Below are 12778 nucleotides of genomic sequence, written 5' to 3' on the forward strand. Positions count from 1 at the left end.
CCTATGGTTGAGGGTAAAACATCGATAATGGTGATGGTAGACAGGTTTTCAAAGTATTCAATCTTTATTGCTGCACCTAACTTGTGTTCATCAGAAATAGCTATTGACTTATTTTACATAAATGTGGTTAAATAAGAAACCTTATCTGCAGATGATGGTGATCCAAACAAGAAACCATCGAAGAGGGTTCCTCCTTCTTTACCAATGCAGTTTGATGCAGATATAAAAGAGATAGGAAGAAGCAAGAAAAATACTAAAGACAGAATTATTAGTTCACTTGAAGGGAAAAAATGTTATTTGGGTGAAGGCCAAGGACTTGTGGAAGTTTGATAACTATCGAATCGAGAACTATCTCAAATAAGAGCATCGAGTTCAAGAAGTGGATTCGGTTGGTTATAACCCTAGTTAGTCTAACTTAGGGACATGTTTAAAAAAAAATCACCCCCACCTCTTGAACTTGATGCCCTCATAGAGACAGTTTTGAGATAGTACTTGATTTGGTCATCAAAATTCCACAAGTCCTTCCTAACGAACGCACAATGAGTTTTTTTTGTTGATAAAGCACAATACTTGTATCAGAAATTAGTTTCAGCTATCAGCTGCTCTGATGGGTGAAATTATTCAACTCAATTAAATGTAAGAACTAATTATATATTTTGTGTGAAGAAAACATTAATTTTAGTCGGTTGGTAATATAGAGGCTCTAGAAAACATACCAGACTTATAATGGGAGATAAAGCTTCATCGAATCTTAGAAAAGAAAAATAAATTATTTTGTCCTTCAGTCTGTTCTTTTTATTACGAACCGTCTATCATTTTCTAAGAAAACTATATATTTCGACTACTTGAGTTTGTTTTACTTTTATATTCTTCCGAGAAGGAAATTTTGGGATTGTCTTCCTTCTTAGCTTAGCCATTTGAAGGGTATTTCTATTGATGAAGGGAAAATGAACAAAACATGCAATATATATATGGGATAAGGGTCTGAAAAATATCTTAACTTTGGTCGAATTTGCTGTTGCGATACTAAAACTTTCATGAGGACCTATTACTTTCCTAGACTATTTAATACCGTATTTTAAACATATATATTTGTCCACGTGGACATAAAAAATAATACAAAAATTATAAATAGTAATATGTCCACGTGGGCACATATATACCTTTAAAATACACTATTAAATAGTTTAGGGGGTAAAAATACGGTATTAAATAGTCTAGGGAGGTAATAGGTCCTCATGAAAAGTTTTAGTATCGCAACAACAAATTCGACCAAAGTTGGGGGTATTTTTCAGACCCTTATCCATATATATATATACTAGTTTTTCGACACGTGCATTGCACGTGATTATCAATTCAGAAAATTTAAGCGAAGATTTGAATAATAAGCTTTGCACAAAATAATATTGCAGATTCTTTTGTGAATGTTCAATGTGGATCATCATATATATCTCTTATTCACACGAACCTATAAAGATGGTCAATGAAAAAATTTATTAGTTAAATGCAATAATGTATATATTTATTTCTATTTGTTGTGGTTCAAACATGTAATTAGTTGTATCTTACTATTATTACCTTATAGACGATACTTGTTGTGTATTTTTCTTGTCATCTAACCAGATGTGCTTTGCACGTATATTCCACTTAATTGTTTATCCTATATTTTATTTTTTAGAACTATTTTTGTATATTAATTTTTATTTTATAAGTTATGACATAATAGATAACGTTCTTTTTGTTGGCTCTCATATTTGACTTCTCGATTGACTGTGTACATAAATCAAATATAGAATTATATGACTGTCCATAGTTAACTGAGAAAGGTTTCCTTCTTTTTTTTTAACGAAAAAACTAAAAATTAAAATTAAAGAATATATTTTATCTGTGAAATCATATATATAATCACATTTTTATCTTACACCCAACAAAGATATAGTTCATATACTTGTAAACAATTTTCAATTTATTCAACCAAGCATGATTTGTTTAAGGAAAAATAACAACACCATGTTATCACATATATAGGGGCGGTATAATAATATGAAAAATTATTGGTCAAAAGTTAATATAAGGAAAGATGAAAGATAGAAATAATTAATGTAATAACTATGAGAATTCTTAATATTATAACTAAAGAGTGTAAAAGAATGTGAGTAACATTTGCAATAATTTGCAGTAACTAAGAGAATATATAATGTTATAACTAAAGAATTAATGTGCAATAGATGAATTTCTAATAAATTTTATACTTGCATAAATAAATAGGACTTTAATTAATATTACTATTTTCTTATAGGCATTAGATTTTTATTTAGTGTAGGGACAAAATGAAAATGTTTATTCCATATTACTGAATATAAAATTTATTTTGTCAATGATAAATTTTAAATGAGTCATATATATTCACATCTTTTTCCTGACAATCTAAATCACATAAGTAGCATTTATAAATAAAGTCATTCTTTTGTCTTGAGCATCAAAAAAATAAATCGTGACAATTCTCTAACTCTTGAGAAGTTTAATAATTTTGGAAAAAGATATTCAGAAGCATATATCTACTTCACAAGAGAAAATTGTTAAACAAAAACAAATGAATTTAGACTACAATAAAAATTAAACTAATACAAATTTCAACTGGCGTTATTACAAGTCATATAAACTTTTCTTTGTAAAAAATACTCAAATATTAAGAAATAGTAAATCAATAAACAAAAGGGCAATGTTTATATAGTAGTAACTATTTTGAAGCAAACTTCGTGACAATCTAAATCACATAAGTAACATTGATAAATAAAGTTATTCTTTTGTATTGAGCATCAAAAAACAAATCGTGACAATTCTCTAACTTTTGAGAAGTTTAATAAGTTTTGAAAAACATATTCAGAAGCATATATCTACATCACAAGAGAAATTGTTAACAAAAACAAATGAATTTAGACTACACCATGTTAACTTCATATATTGGAACCTTACATATTAATGTATGTACTAAGAAAAAAATAATTAGTATATCATCAAAATTATTTTCATCAAGTACTCGAGGTTAAAAGAATATACTCTCTTAGGATAATACAATTACTTCATCAAAATAGTGGTACCTCATATTTCGGTAAACTTCGAACTCACTCAATGACAATAAATCACGAAATTTTTTAAAATGCAAGAAGAAGAAGAAGAAGAATAGAAGATTAAAAAAAAATTGTGATTGAAAAATGAGATGAACCCCCTCTATTTATAGTCAACAAAGGGTAATGTGAACAAGTATTTTTTTTGTCTTATTTGAAAAGTCATGATCTTTCTAAGAAGTCACAAGCCTTTGAAAAAGTCCAAACTCTTTGGAAAAATCCCAACTCATCGAAAAATCACAACTTATCAGAAAAGTCACAACTCATCGAAAAAGTCACAACCTAAGTTAGAGATATTTTAATAATTTAACATTTAAGTTAGGAGTTCATGCTTTTAACGTAATATAATATATATATATATATATATATATATATATAGATATATAATGGAAGGAATGTTGTGAGTTGAAATGACCAAAATGCCATAGATAAATAAAAATAATTATCAAAAACAGACATGTTGATAACACACAGTATACCCACACTTGTACTATGGTAGAATTTATCACCGAAATAAATTATTTGGAGTCGGTGTAGAATTGTAAATGATAGCCTTAGTAGTTAGTTAATGCACGAGACAGTATCATCAGATTTGATCTAAACATGTCTTTTGTTCGCACCATCCGTGTTCCCTAGGATGATGACCTAACAAAAAATACCACAAACCCTACCACAACTGATACAACAAGAACTAAAACAGCTATCATGAAGTTAAAACCAGCTGGGTTTGTCGATTTCTGGTCACTTCTCAAGATTGTAGCAGCTCTATTTTGATTTGAGAGTGAATCGTCTGACTTAGGTAGTAAAGCATACGGGGTTGACACCTCCCGAAATGATTTTGTGGTGGATAATACCAATGCAGGAGCTTCAGCTTCAGCTTCAGGCTCCAAGATTTTTGAAGAAATACTTGGGAACTCTAGAGACATGAGCTCGGCAAAATGATCCACGAGAACCTAACTCAAAGTACAGCACATCAGAGCTGAGTTGAAATCATAATCTCAAAATTACCAACATATTTAGTTGCATTGAGCAATATGGTAAACAATGTCTTAACAAATACTGCTCAAACCACTTCTGTACCAAATAGACAACTTCATTGCCAAGGCAGATCAGCTGCATCTTGAATGTACCATTATCACAGAGAGACAACAAAATGTTCCATTAAAGAACTCAGCAAGTGAGATCAAGGATGGAGCTTCCTTCAGTACGACAACCATTATAGAGAGGTATTAGATTTTCTTGACAACTTTTAATCCTAAAAATGAATAAATTGTCACAAGAAACACATTCCTTGAGGTGAAACACCTACTGATAAGTACAAGAGAATCATGTATTCTATAACCACACTCGTGTGTTTGTCTTTAGAGCATGCAAACACGCAAAGACAAAAGTGCCTGCAGCTTCAGTATAGTTACAGGACTTTGAAGTAGTGCCTATTCCAACAACCTTTCTACATCAAAGGCGTAACTTCTTTGCTTTAAGGCAAGAAAACAACATAATATAAGGAAAAAATGTCATTTATGTTTAATGGAAGACAAATAAAAGAAATACGGCTGAGTGTAATATAATTTGCTTCACCAAAGAATATAAAGGGTGCAACTAACTCACCTCAACTGATTCAGATGGTTGTATATAGTCACAGAGGAATGTATCAGCCAGCCAGGGTAAAAATACTCTTCGAGGAAATGACATACTGCAATGTTTTCTGTTTAAAAAGAAAGTAAACCATTTTAGCATTGCTAACAAGCCAACTGCTACCGTCCAGTTAACGATAAAGGTCAAAGTGTAATAACTACAAAGCTGTTTAGAAAAATGAAATACATTTAGCATATTTACAAACCGATAAACCAGGCCGAACCGAGCCATAAGCACCCTTAGTCATGACCAGTGACAAAATTACTCTTGTAGTTTTCAATAAGAATATGGTAGAGGAGTATCAAATTTCATCAGAAAAATGGAGGAAGTATCAAATCCTCAATTTTGAATAAAGTTTATAAAGGCACAATTAAATCTCACTAAAATACTAAAGTCCGTACCAGAAAAATAAATAAAGAACTAGAGAATTTTGCAAACAGATGTCAATGCTATTGTGAAAAATAAGTGTGCAGGGTTAAATGTGGACATCTAGAGGAGAGAATAGATACCATTACACTGTGTTATACCTCTGTAACTGTAAATCAAGTTGCAGAACTGCACTCCCACTTAATATCTGGTTGTTGCTCTCTTCAGTTCTGTCCTCTTTAGAATCTGATTTCCTGTCTGCCTCATCACACATGATATCTAACCTGCTTCTTAGACTCTTAATTATGTCTTCCTAAACACCAAGAAGCCAGATGTTAAATGCTGGAGAAAAAAATCCTTAAGACAACCAGGATCTACGTTCTAGCATTATGCAGAACAAATGTAAGCTAAAACCAAGTTCACTCTAACCCAAATAGTAAAATATTCCCTTTTTGATATAAAAATCACTGTTAAATCCAGAACCAGGTGTACGATGCCTGTGATCTTATGGAGAAAATACAAATGAATCTCTCTGCTTCGAGTAATCCGTCTAATATGCTCTGATAATATGGCTTTTTGAAGCCCAACAAATGGACTGAAATCTAATAGAACATCTTAACATCCATGAATGCAACAGATAAGTAAGAACAGATTTACTGAACTTTTTAGTTCTTAATGTAGGGAACAAACAACATCAAATGCAAAGTTAAATTACCTTTATGTCAGCCAAAGCTTGAGAAGATGGTTCCTTCGAATTTGAGTAAGCATAGGAGCAGACAGAGCCGCTGAAGACTAGAAGACCTGTAATCTCTTTTTGGCTGTATACTTCACAATAAAAAGGAAATGAATGACAGAAAGAAAATAATTACTGTATAGCAACTAACTCACTTCATCAACTTCAAAAGAAAGGCCAATTGTGTAAATTGGAGAATGTTTACAGACCTTCCAAATACTTATCTTCCATGAAAGGTAGGAGAAATTCAACATCATGTACACCACCTAAATCAAATTGCTCATCCTCATTTGCCTAGAAATGAAAGAAAAAAGGTGAAAATTGTCAAACATAATAACTAAGGAAAGAGACCGGGCTCATATTTTGATAGAGGACAAAAGCAAGCAAATCAAGTACAGAGTAGCAGCCTATATCATATTTTAAGGACCATTTGATATGTCACTACTCAAGAGCTAGCACTGTTTAGAGTAAATTTTAGCAATTATTAATTAAAATGAATGAAAGAGAAAAAACAAGTTGCAACATGAGGTAGTGAAATCATAAGGAGTGGCCATGAGGATGCTTTAAGAGGAAAACTACCATCCAAGTTTAAAAATAGTGGTTGATCTAGACTCATGCCACAAGTCTAGAGTTCATTACCAATTTCCCATCAATCAATGCTTTGGCACCTTTAAGCTCTTTGGCATGAATTGAAATGCCATGATGAAGAATGTCAACTAATCTTTTGCTACTTGAACCCTGGTATATGGGCAACCTGGAAACATGTTGCTCAATCGTGAGACGTTTTTCTGAATTTCTCTGAGATCTCTAAGAAATTCAGTAAAAAGAATAAACAAACATAATTGATTTGAGTAATTAAAAACAAAAGGTAGGACTAGGGAAAACACTTCATGAGTTATATGGCGGTACTAACAAGGTAGCACAAGTTTGAAATGAATCGTTTTTGCGAACATAAACGAGGGGATGGTAACACAAAGTCCTGGATGCACAACAGTCATTAAGAGCCATGATTCTGGCAGAAAATATCATATTTGACATATCTCTATTTTATGAAAGTCTCAAAACTGAATTGTTTCCACTGGTACAGTGGGTTTACTAAGCTTGTGTGGGGAGATATACCATATAGGGATCACAAGAAAAGGAAGTGCAAAGCTACAAAACAAAGAAGAGAAAGGATCTACTCTAGATGCAACCTCCAGTTCATCATAACATGGAGGGATAATAGTTTTCCAATCACACCTTTATTACGACAAAATGACCCTAACGAATATAAAATGGCTGCAACCAACCAAAGGAAATGTTTAACAGTTTTATTGCATACCACTTGATCAAAAAGGCCTACTCACCCACCACCCACCACCACCACCACCACCCCCTCCCCACCCCCCAAAAAAAAGAATTATTTCTTTCTTCTGTCATACTAGTGCAGAAAAATAAACCAAAAGCCATAGTGTGATACAAGCCAATAGCTCAACAACGAAAGTTGCCCAATATTTGAGACAAGCCATTTTTCACTCACAATTTTGGCTAACGTTCTTCGACATTAATATGGCACTTCTCCTACCTCTCTAGTGCCAGGGAAAACGGGGAGGAAGTTTTTGCCTCCTTATCAATGTTGTCATGCCAAAAAAGAAATATCCTAACAAACAATCATGCAATTAAAATAACGAACAAATGAGTTGCTTGAGATAGTTGGAATTTCCTTTTTGGTTTGAAATGTGGCACTATGAAATCAAAACTCATGTTCAGTCCAACACACCAAAGAATGATTTAAAAAATGAGCAATTCTAGCAAACAAAAGTTCACCTCAAATCAAAGTCATATGTGCATCGGAATGCCTGACGAGTACTCAGAATTTTACCCATTTTGAAATCACAAGGTCGTAAATTGCCTGATGTAATATTTGAAGCCAACGAGCAATTTCCACATGTCCACCTGGAATACATCTTATCTCTTAAATCAACAATAAGGGACGATTCGAATATGTTTTTGAAAAGGAAGGGCCTATTTGATTATAAGAACACATAGTTAGACAAGATTACCTCAAGGGACTGTAACCAATGTGCACAAGCAATCTTTCATCCCAATCCACTTCCAACAAAGGGGCCACTTCAGCAACTGCTTTTGCAGCCTGTACAGTTATTTCATAAGCAAGTGAGAGAGAGCAAGAATACAAATAATGACAGAAGTTAACATCGAAAACTAATTATGAGTAATGGAAATTATAAGTTTCATGTTTCATCATGTTTCATTAAACATTTTCTGGAAGGTAAGTTAACTTCACCGTAAAAGGCATAACAACAGAGACTTACTACATGAGAGCCTCCTATTCCAGAAAATAACACAATAGTGCAGTTATGGTAGAGCCTCAGGTTTAGAGTGGAAAATATAGCATTGACTTCAAGTTATGATAGTAAAACCTGACAGAGTGATGGTTGAATTTTTTAATGAGCTCTCATTGGTCCACACATAGATGCCAACCACCTTCACACCACCCACTAGCATTCTCCCAACCTGAAAGATGCATATATTAAACCATTAGCTCTACAGTAGACTTACATGATTCATAATATTTTTGATGATTCACTATGATGGCCTTTTCCACGAAATCTGAAGTTAGTGTCAATTGACAAGTTGCCAGCACAACACCCAGATAGTTAGGACGAGAGATATTTCTTAAATCCACTATACCCATTTGAATATTCTTCCAAACAAAGTTCATATATAAGGCTACAGAGTTGAGAAAACATATGGTAGTTGTCAAATAGAGGAGGTATTTGCATCACACAGTGTAGCAGCAGTAGAAGCATTTCTGTTGCATAGTTTGCGGACATCACAGAAAATGAAAGGCACGTTGGTGCAGGCATCAAGGTGCTACTACATGCGCCTCAACACCCACAAGCTCTGTCAAGCAAAGGGCAGCACTAAACATTACATACAGCCAGTAACCTTATATTTTGACTGTTAGAAGATATCATAGGTGATTTTTACCAAATAAAGATATCATATTTTTTTTTAGATGAAGTAAGATATTGTCATTGATATATGACAACTGGAAGGTATCAAATTGCAAACGCAAAAGCCAATAGGGTTTTGAAGCAAAAAAAAAACATGTTAGCTTCTATTACAAAAAAACTCAACTAGTACCATGGAGCTAACAGAGCCCCAAAAAACTGTCAATGCTATCAGGAGTAGGAAATTTCAGCTAAACAAAACAACTAACCATCTAGCTTTCAAAACAACTAAGCATCTAGGCTTCCTGGGATTGAATTGGAGTTGATGCCCCATCAGAACACCTATGGTTTCTTTCTTTTACACAACCCAAGAGATGACTAGATACCACCAAAAAAAAGATATCATATATGATGTGTTTGTGAAGAGGAATAAATATTAGAAATCTAGGATTCGAGAACTAATCACTAATCTATACCGGAAACTTGCGACTACATTTTAGCATCTGAATCAAAGATTTTAAAATGGTTCTGAACTAAATGAATAGGGACTTTACAACATACATGTCAGTTAGGATTAGAATATACTTTTTATTGGCGGGATCTAAAAGCTCACCAACATGTTGAGAAGCCTTCAGCCGATTCCCCTAAGCAATTAAAGGGCTACGGCTTTCGCAGAATCAAACGAAGGTCAAAAGACCATTCGACTTCATTTCTCAAGAAATTCCCATAGCAGAAGATCCCGAATTTGAGACTTTCTACACAAAAAATATTCTCTTAAACGAAGGTACGTTTGGAAACATGTCTTCCTATTTCATCCTTTCTCGAATCTCCTTTAACGGAAGAAACATCAACAAATGCGGAAGAAATGGACAAAATCTTATTTGTGGACTTGTTTTTTATATTTTCCTTTTGTTCAATGTTGTCCAGAAATGAATTGAAATGGAGAAAAATGGTTTGCAAGGATTCATATAGCCTACCCAACTTGTTTGGATTTGAGTCATAGTTGTTGTATCACATTTTTTCTCTCTTCTTATGCACCTATTTTAAACCAATCCCACACCTGAATTGCACTTCGCAGCAGATTCCCTAGCGAACACTAGGTGCTTTCATATACTTTTTGCCTTATGTAATACATAGAAATATGCAAATAACAGGCTAGTAGTATAGGCTCACATAGATTCATTTGAGGAAAATACATGGATCTCCCACACCCAAGGGTGTGGCCTAGTGGTCAATGAAGTGAGTTCAGAACCATGAGGTCTCAAGTTCAAATCTCAGTAGATACAATACACTAGGTGATTTCTTCTCATATGGCCTAGCCTTGGTAGACAAAATTACCTAATACATATTACTAGTGAGAGGAGGCAGAAAAATTATGGAATTAGTCAAGATGTGTGCAAGCTTGACCAGACATCATGGTTATCAAAAAAATAAAATACATGGATTTCCAGAGTAGTTCATACAAATTCTTCCACACAATTTGGCAGTGGGTGGAAGTAAGTAAGAAAGGAGAAGTAGTAACCTAACATAATTCTAGTGCTGTAGAATGTGAATTTGTAATTATAAAATAGAGAAGGGTAAAAAGTGAACCTGACGAGCGTGTTCAGCAAGCCAATCTTTGTCAATAAATAATGCGGAAGAATGAGGGAGCGACTTCCCTTTGGATGCCTTTTTCCGATCATCTTTAGCCCCGCCAATTATGGAACATGCCGGCTCACCGTTGTCATTCAGCGGTGTTGGGACTAAATCGAATATGAATCCTCGATCTAATTTCCCACTTAAATTCCCAATTACAAGCCCTACCTGTCGAAACAAATTATCCTTATATATATATACAACTTTGGTCATTCATACATGAATTTATTATTTTTCTAATATACCTGACAAGGACTCCAGATTTGCTAAGCCGATTTTCAGCTAATTTGACCTGACTTTCTTCCCCCACTACTACTTTCACCATCTCTTTCTTTTCTTTGCACTTTGCGCTTTGCACTCTGATATAGAACCACCACTATTATTTATTGAAATTTCTCTAATAGGAAAAGGGTCCAATATAAGTTGCACTATCCTAATTAGGGTGTTGATAAAAAATATATATTATTTTTAATTTATAAAAAGTAACAGACTTTAGTGTGACTTACAAATATAGGTGTTTACAAATTTTATTCACCTCTTAAACAACATTTTGGGGTAGTACAAAGACAAATCCCCAAAAGCGCTATGTAACGAATATAGGACTGATGTTATCACTTGTAATCTTCGGGTGTATGATAACTTCTTCGAATAAGTGATAGTTATCCGCGCGGTTATTTTGGCAATCAATTGATGACATTTCATCTTCAACCACTTCTTGGAGAACAGAGGTAATCCCAAGTATCTAATTGAAATGAGCTAAGTGTAAATTCAATTCTATTGAGTATTCCTTCTTTAGTCTCCCCAATTACCTTTATTATAAAAATGTGGGACTTCTCCATGTTTGCCTCTAAGCCGGTAACCTGACCCGACTAAAATGTGTATGTGCTTCAACATTTTAGTCACTGACTTAACAAAATAAAACAGTGACGCATGGATGTGAACACATAGAAAGCAAATCATTCTCTTAATCATGGTTTGGAAACACATTGGTAGGTGTAAACTAATACACGAGGAAGAGAGAAAATAAACAAACAAATTCCTATTCGGGCTGTTTAGCCATCACAATAGGGAGTATAGCTATAAGTCAATATAGACTACTTTAGTTCTCAAAATGCGAACAGAAACCCTTCTCTTTTTTTCTGGAATTTTTACTACAAGGCCTGAGATCATCTTAGAAGTGATAAAAGAATCAAAATAAGACAGTCTTGACCATTGAATCTCTTTGATTTAACATACAAAGAAAGAAAGAATAAGAAGAAGTAACCAAGGTAGGTTCAAATCTAAAGAAAATAACATTTCGCGATTTTAATCATAAGATGTGAATTACTGCAAGATACAAGAAAGAATTTACCTCTTTCTTTCCGGGCAGCGAGTTGAGAAGACACTCCGAATTCCCAAACCTTAAAGGAGTACTCTTAGGTATCCAAACCGTCTCCGTGAAGAGAGGGGATTTTTATAGGAGAGATTTGAGGGGAATTTCTATCCTAGAACCGATGTGGGAGAATCCCAAATTCAAAAATCTTAGAGGATAAACGAATTCGTACTATTTTGAACGAAATTGGAAAAGGAAAATCGAAAATCAGAAGGATATTACCGTAGAGAAGCTTGAGGCGTCTTCGAGTTCGTGCTATGCAGGCGGAGAGTACGAATTGAAGGAGAAAAGAGGAAAATGACAGATAAAATTGGGAATTAGACTGTTCGTTGGGTTCGCGGCGTTGAGCGCATCTTGTTTTGTTGGAATGAAGAAGAACAAAATGGGTCTGGGCCTCTGTTTTAGAAGAAGAGTGGGCTGGTCATTGAAAATGGGCCAAATATTGGCTGATTTTACTAAGTTAGAGGTCCAATTCAATTAAAAGAAGGGGAAATTTCACATATACCCACAAGAATAAATTTAAGGAAAATTCACGCCATATACACATTTAAGAGTAAATTTTACGGGTTTTAAACATATTTTTAAATAAATTCTTACTTATAACAGTTTATTTACGGGTTATGACATATCAATTAAATTTAATTTAATTTAAAAATTAATTTCAATTTATTTAATAAATGATTAATCTGTTTATATTTTTTCTATTATTAATTAATAATATTTAATTAATTTGATTTCAATTCCTTTTTTAAAATTGAAATCATCAGTTACACATATTAAGGGATTTACATAGATTAGACTTCCTTATTTAATGTTACACTCCAAACCTCATATACCTCAATCCCACCACCCTCCACCCACGCCTATTCAAATCTACATGCCATCACCCCCACTACCCCACTTTCACCTTGTCTCTCTCATTTTTCTCACCAACCAACTACACCATTTTCACAAT

General features: G+C 33.6%; 1 protein-coding gene and 1 long non-coding RNA gene across 2 annotated transcripts in view; both read right to left on the reverse strand.

Moving 5' to 3' along the window:
* Positions 1-3619: 3619 nt before the first annotated feature.
* LOC102595161 (protein odr-4 homolog) lies at positions 3620-8557 on the reverse strand. The gene is made up of 11 exons (XM_015304204.1): positions 8422-8557; positions 8347-8376; positions 8175-8260; positions 7905-7993; positions 7669-7797; positions 6502-6616; positions 6072-6156; positions 5845-5954; positions 5291-5442; positions 4737-4833; positions 3620-4081 (listed from the first exon to the last, which is right to left on the reverse strand). Exons 1-11 carry the CDS (start codon positions 8555-8557, stop codon positions 3761-3763), a joined length of 1350 nt encoding a protein of 449 aa, XP_015159690.1. The 3' UTR covers positions 3620-3760.
* A 1971-nt stretch (positions 8558-10528) lies between these two features.
* LOC107058363 (uncharacterized) overlaps positions 10529-12778 on the reverse strand; it is a 10798-nt gene continuing 8548 nt past the window's right edge. The window contains exons 2-3 of the long non-coding RNA XR_001471987.1: positions 10697-10810; positions 10529-10619 (exon numbers count right to left, since the gene is read on the reverse strand). This is a non-coding gene — a long non-coding RNA (uncharacterized lncRNA). The remainder of the gene's footprint in view (positions 10620-10696; positions 10811-12778) is intronic.

The sequence above is a fragment of the Solanum tuberosum genome, unplaced genomic scaffold (assembly GCF_000226075.1).
Source record: "Solanum tuberosum cultivar DM 1-3 516 R44 unplaced genomic scaffold, SolTub_3.0 scf00019, whole genome shotgun sequence".
In the NCBI taxonomy this organism is placed as follows: domain Eukaryota; kingdom Viridiplantae; phylum Streptophyta; class Magnoliopsida; order Solanales; family Solanaceae; genus Solanum; species Solanum tuberosum.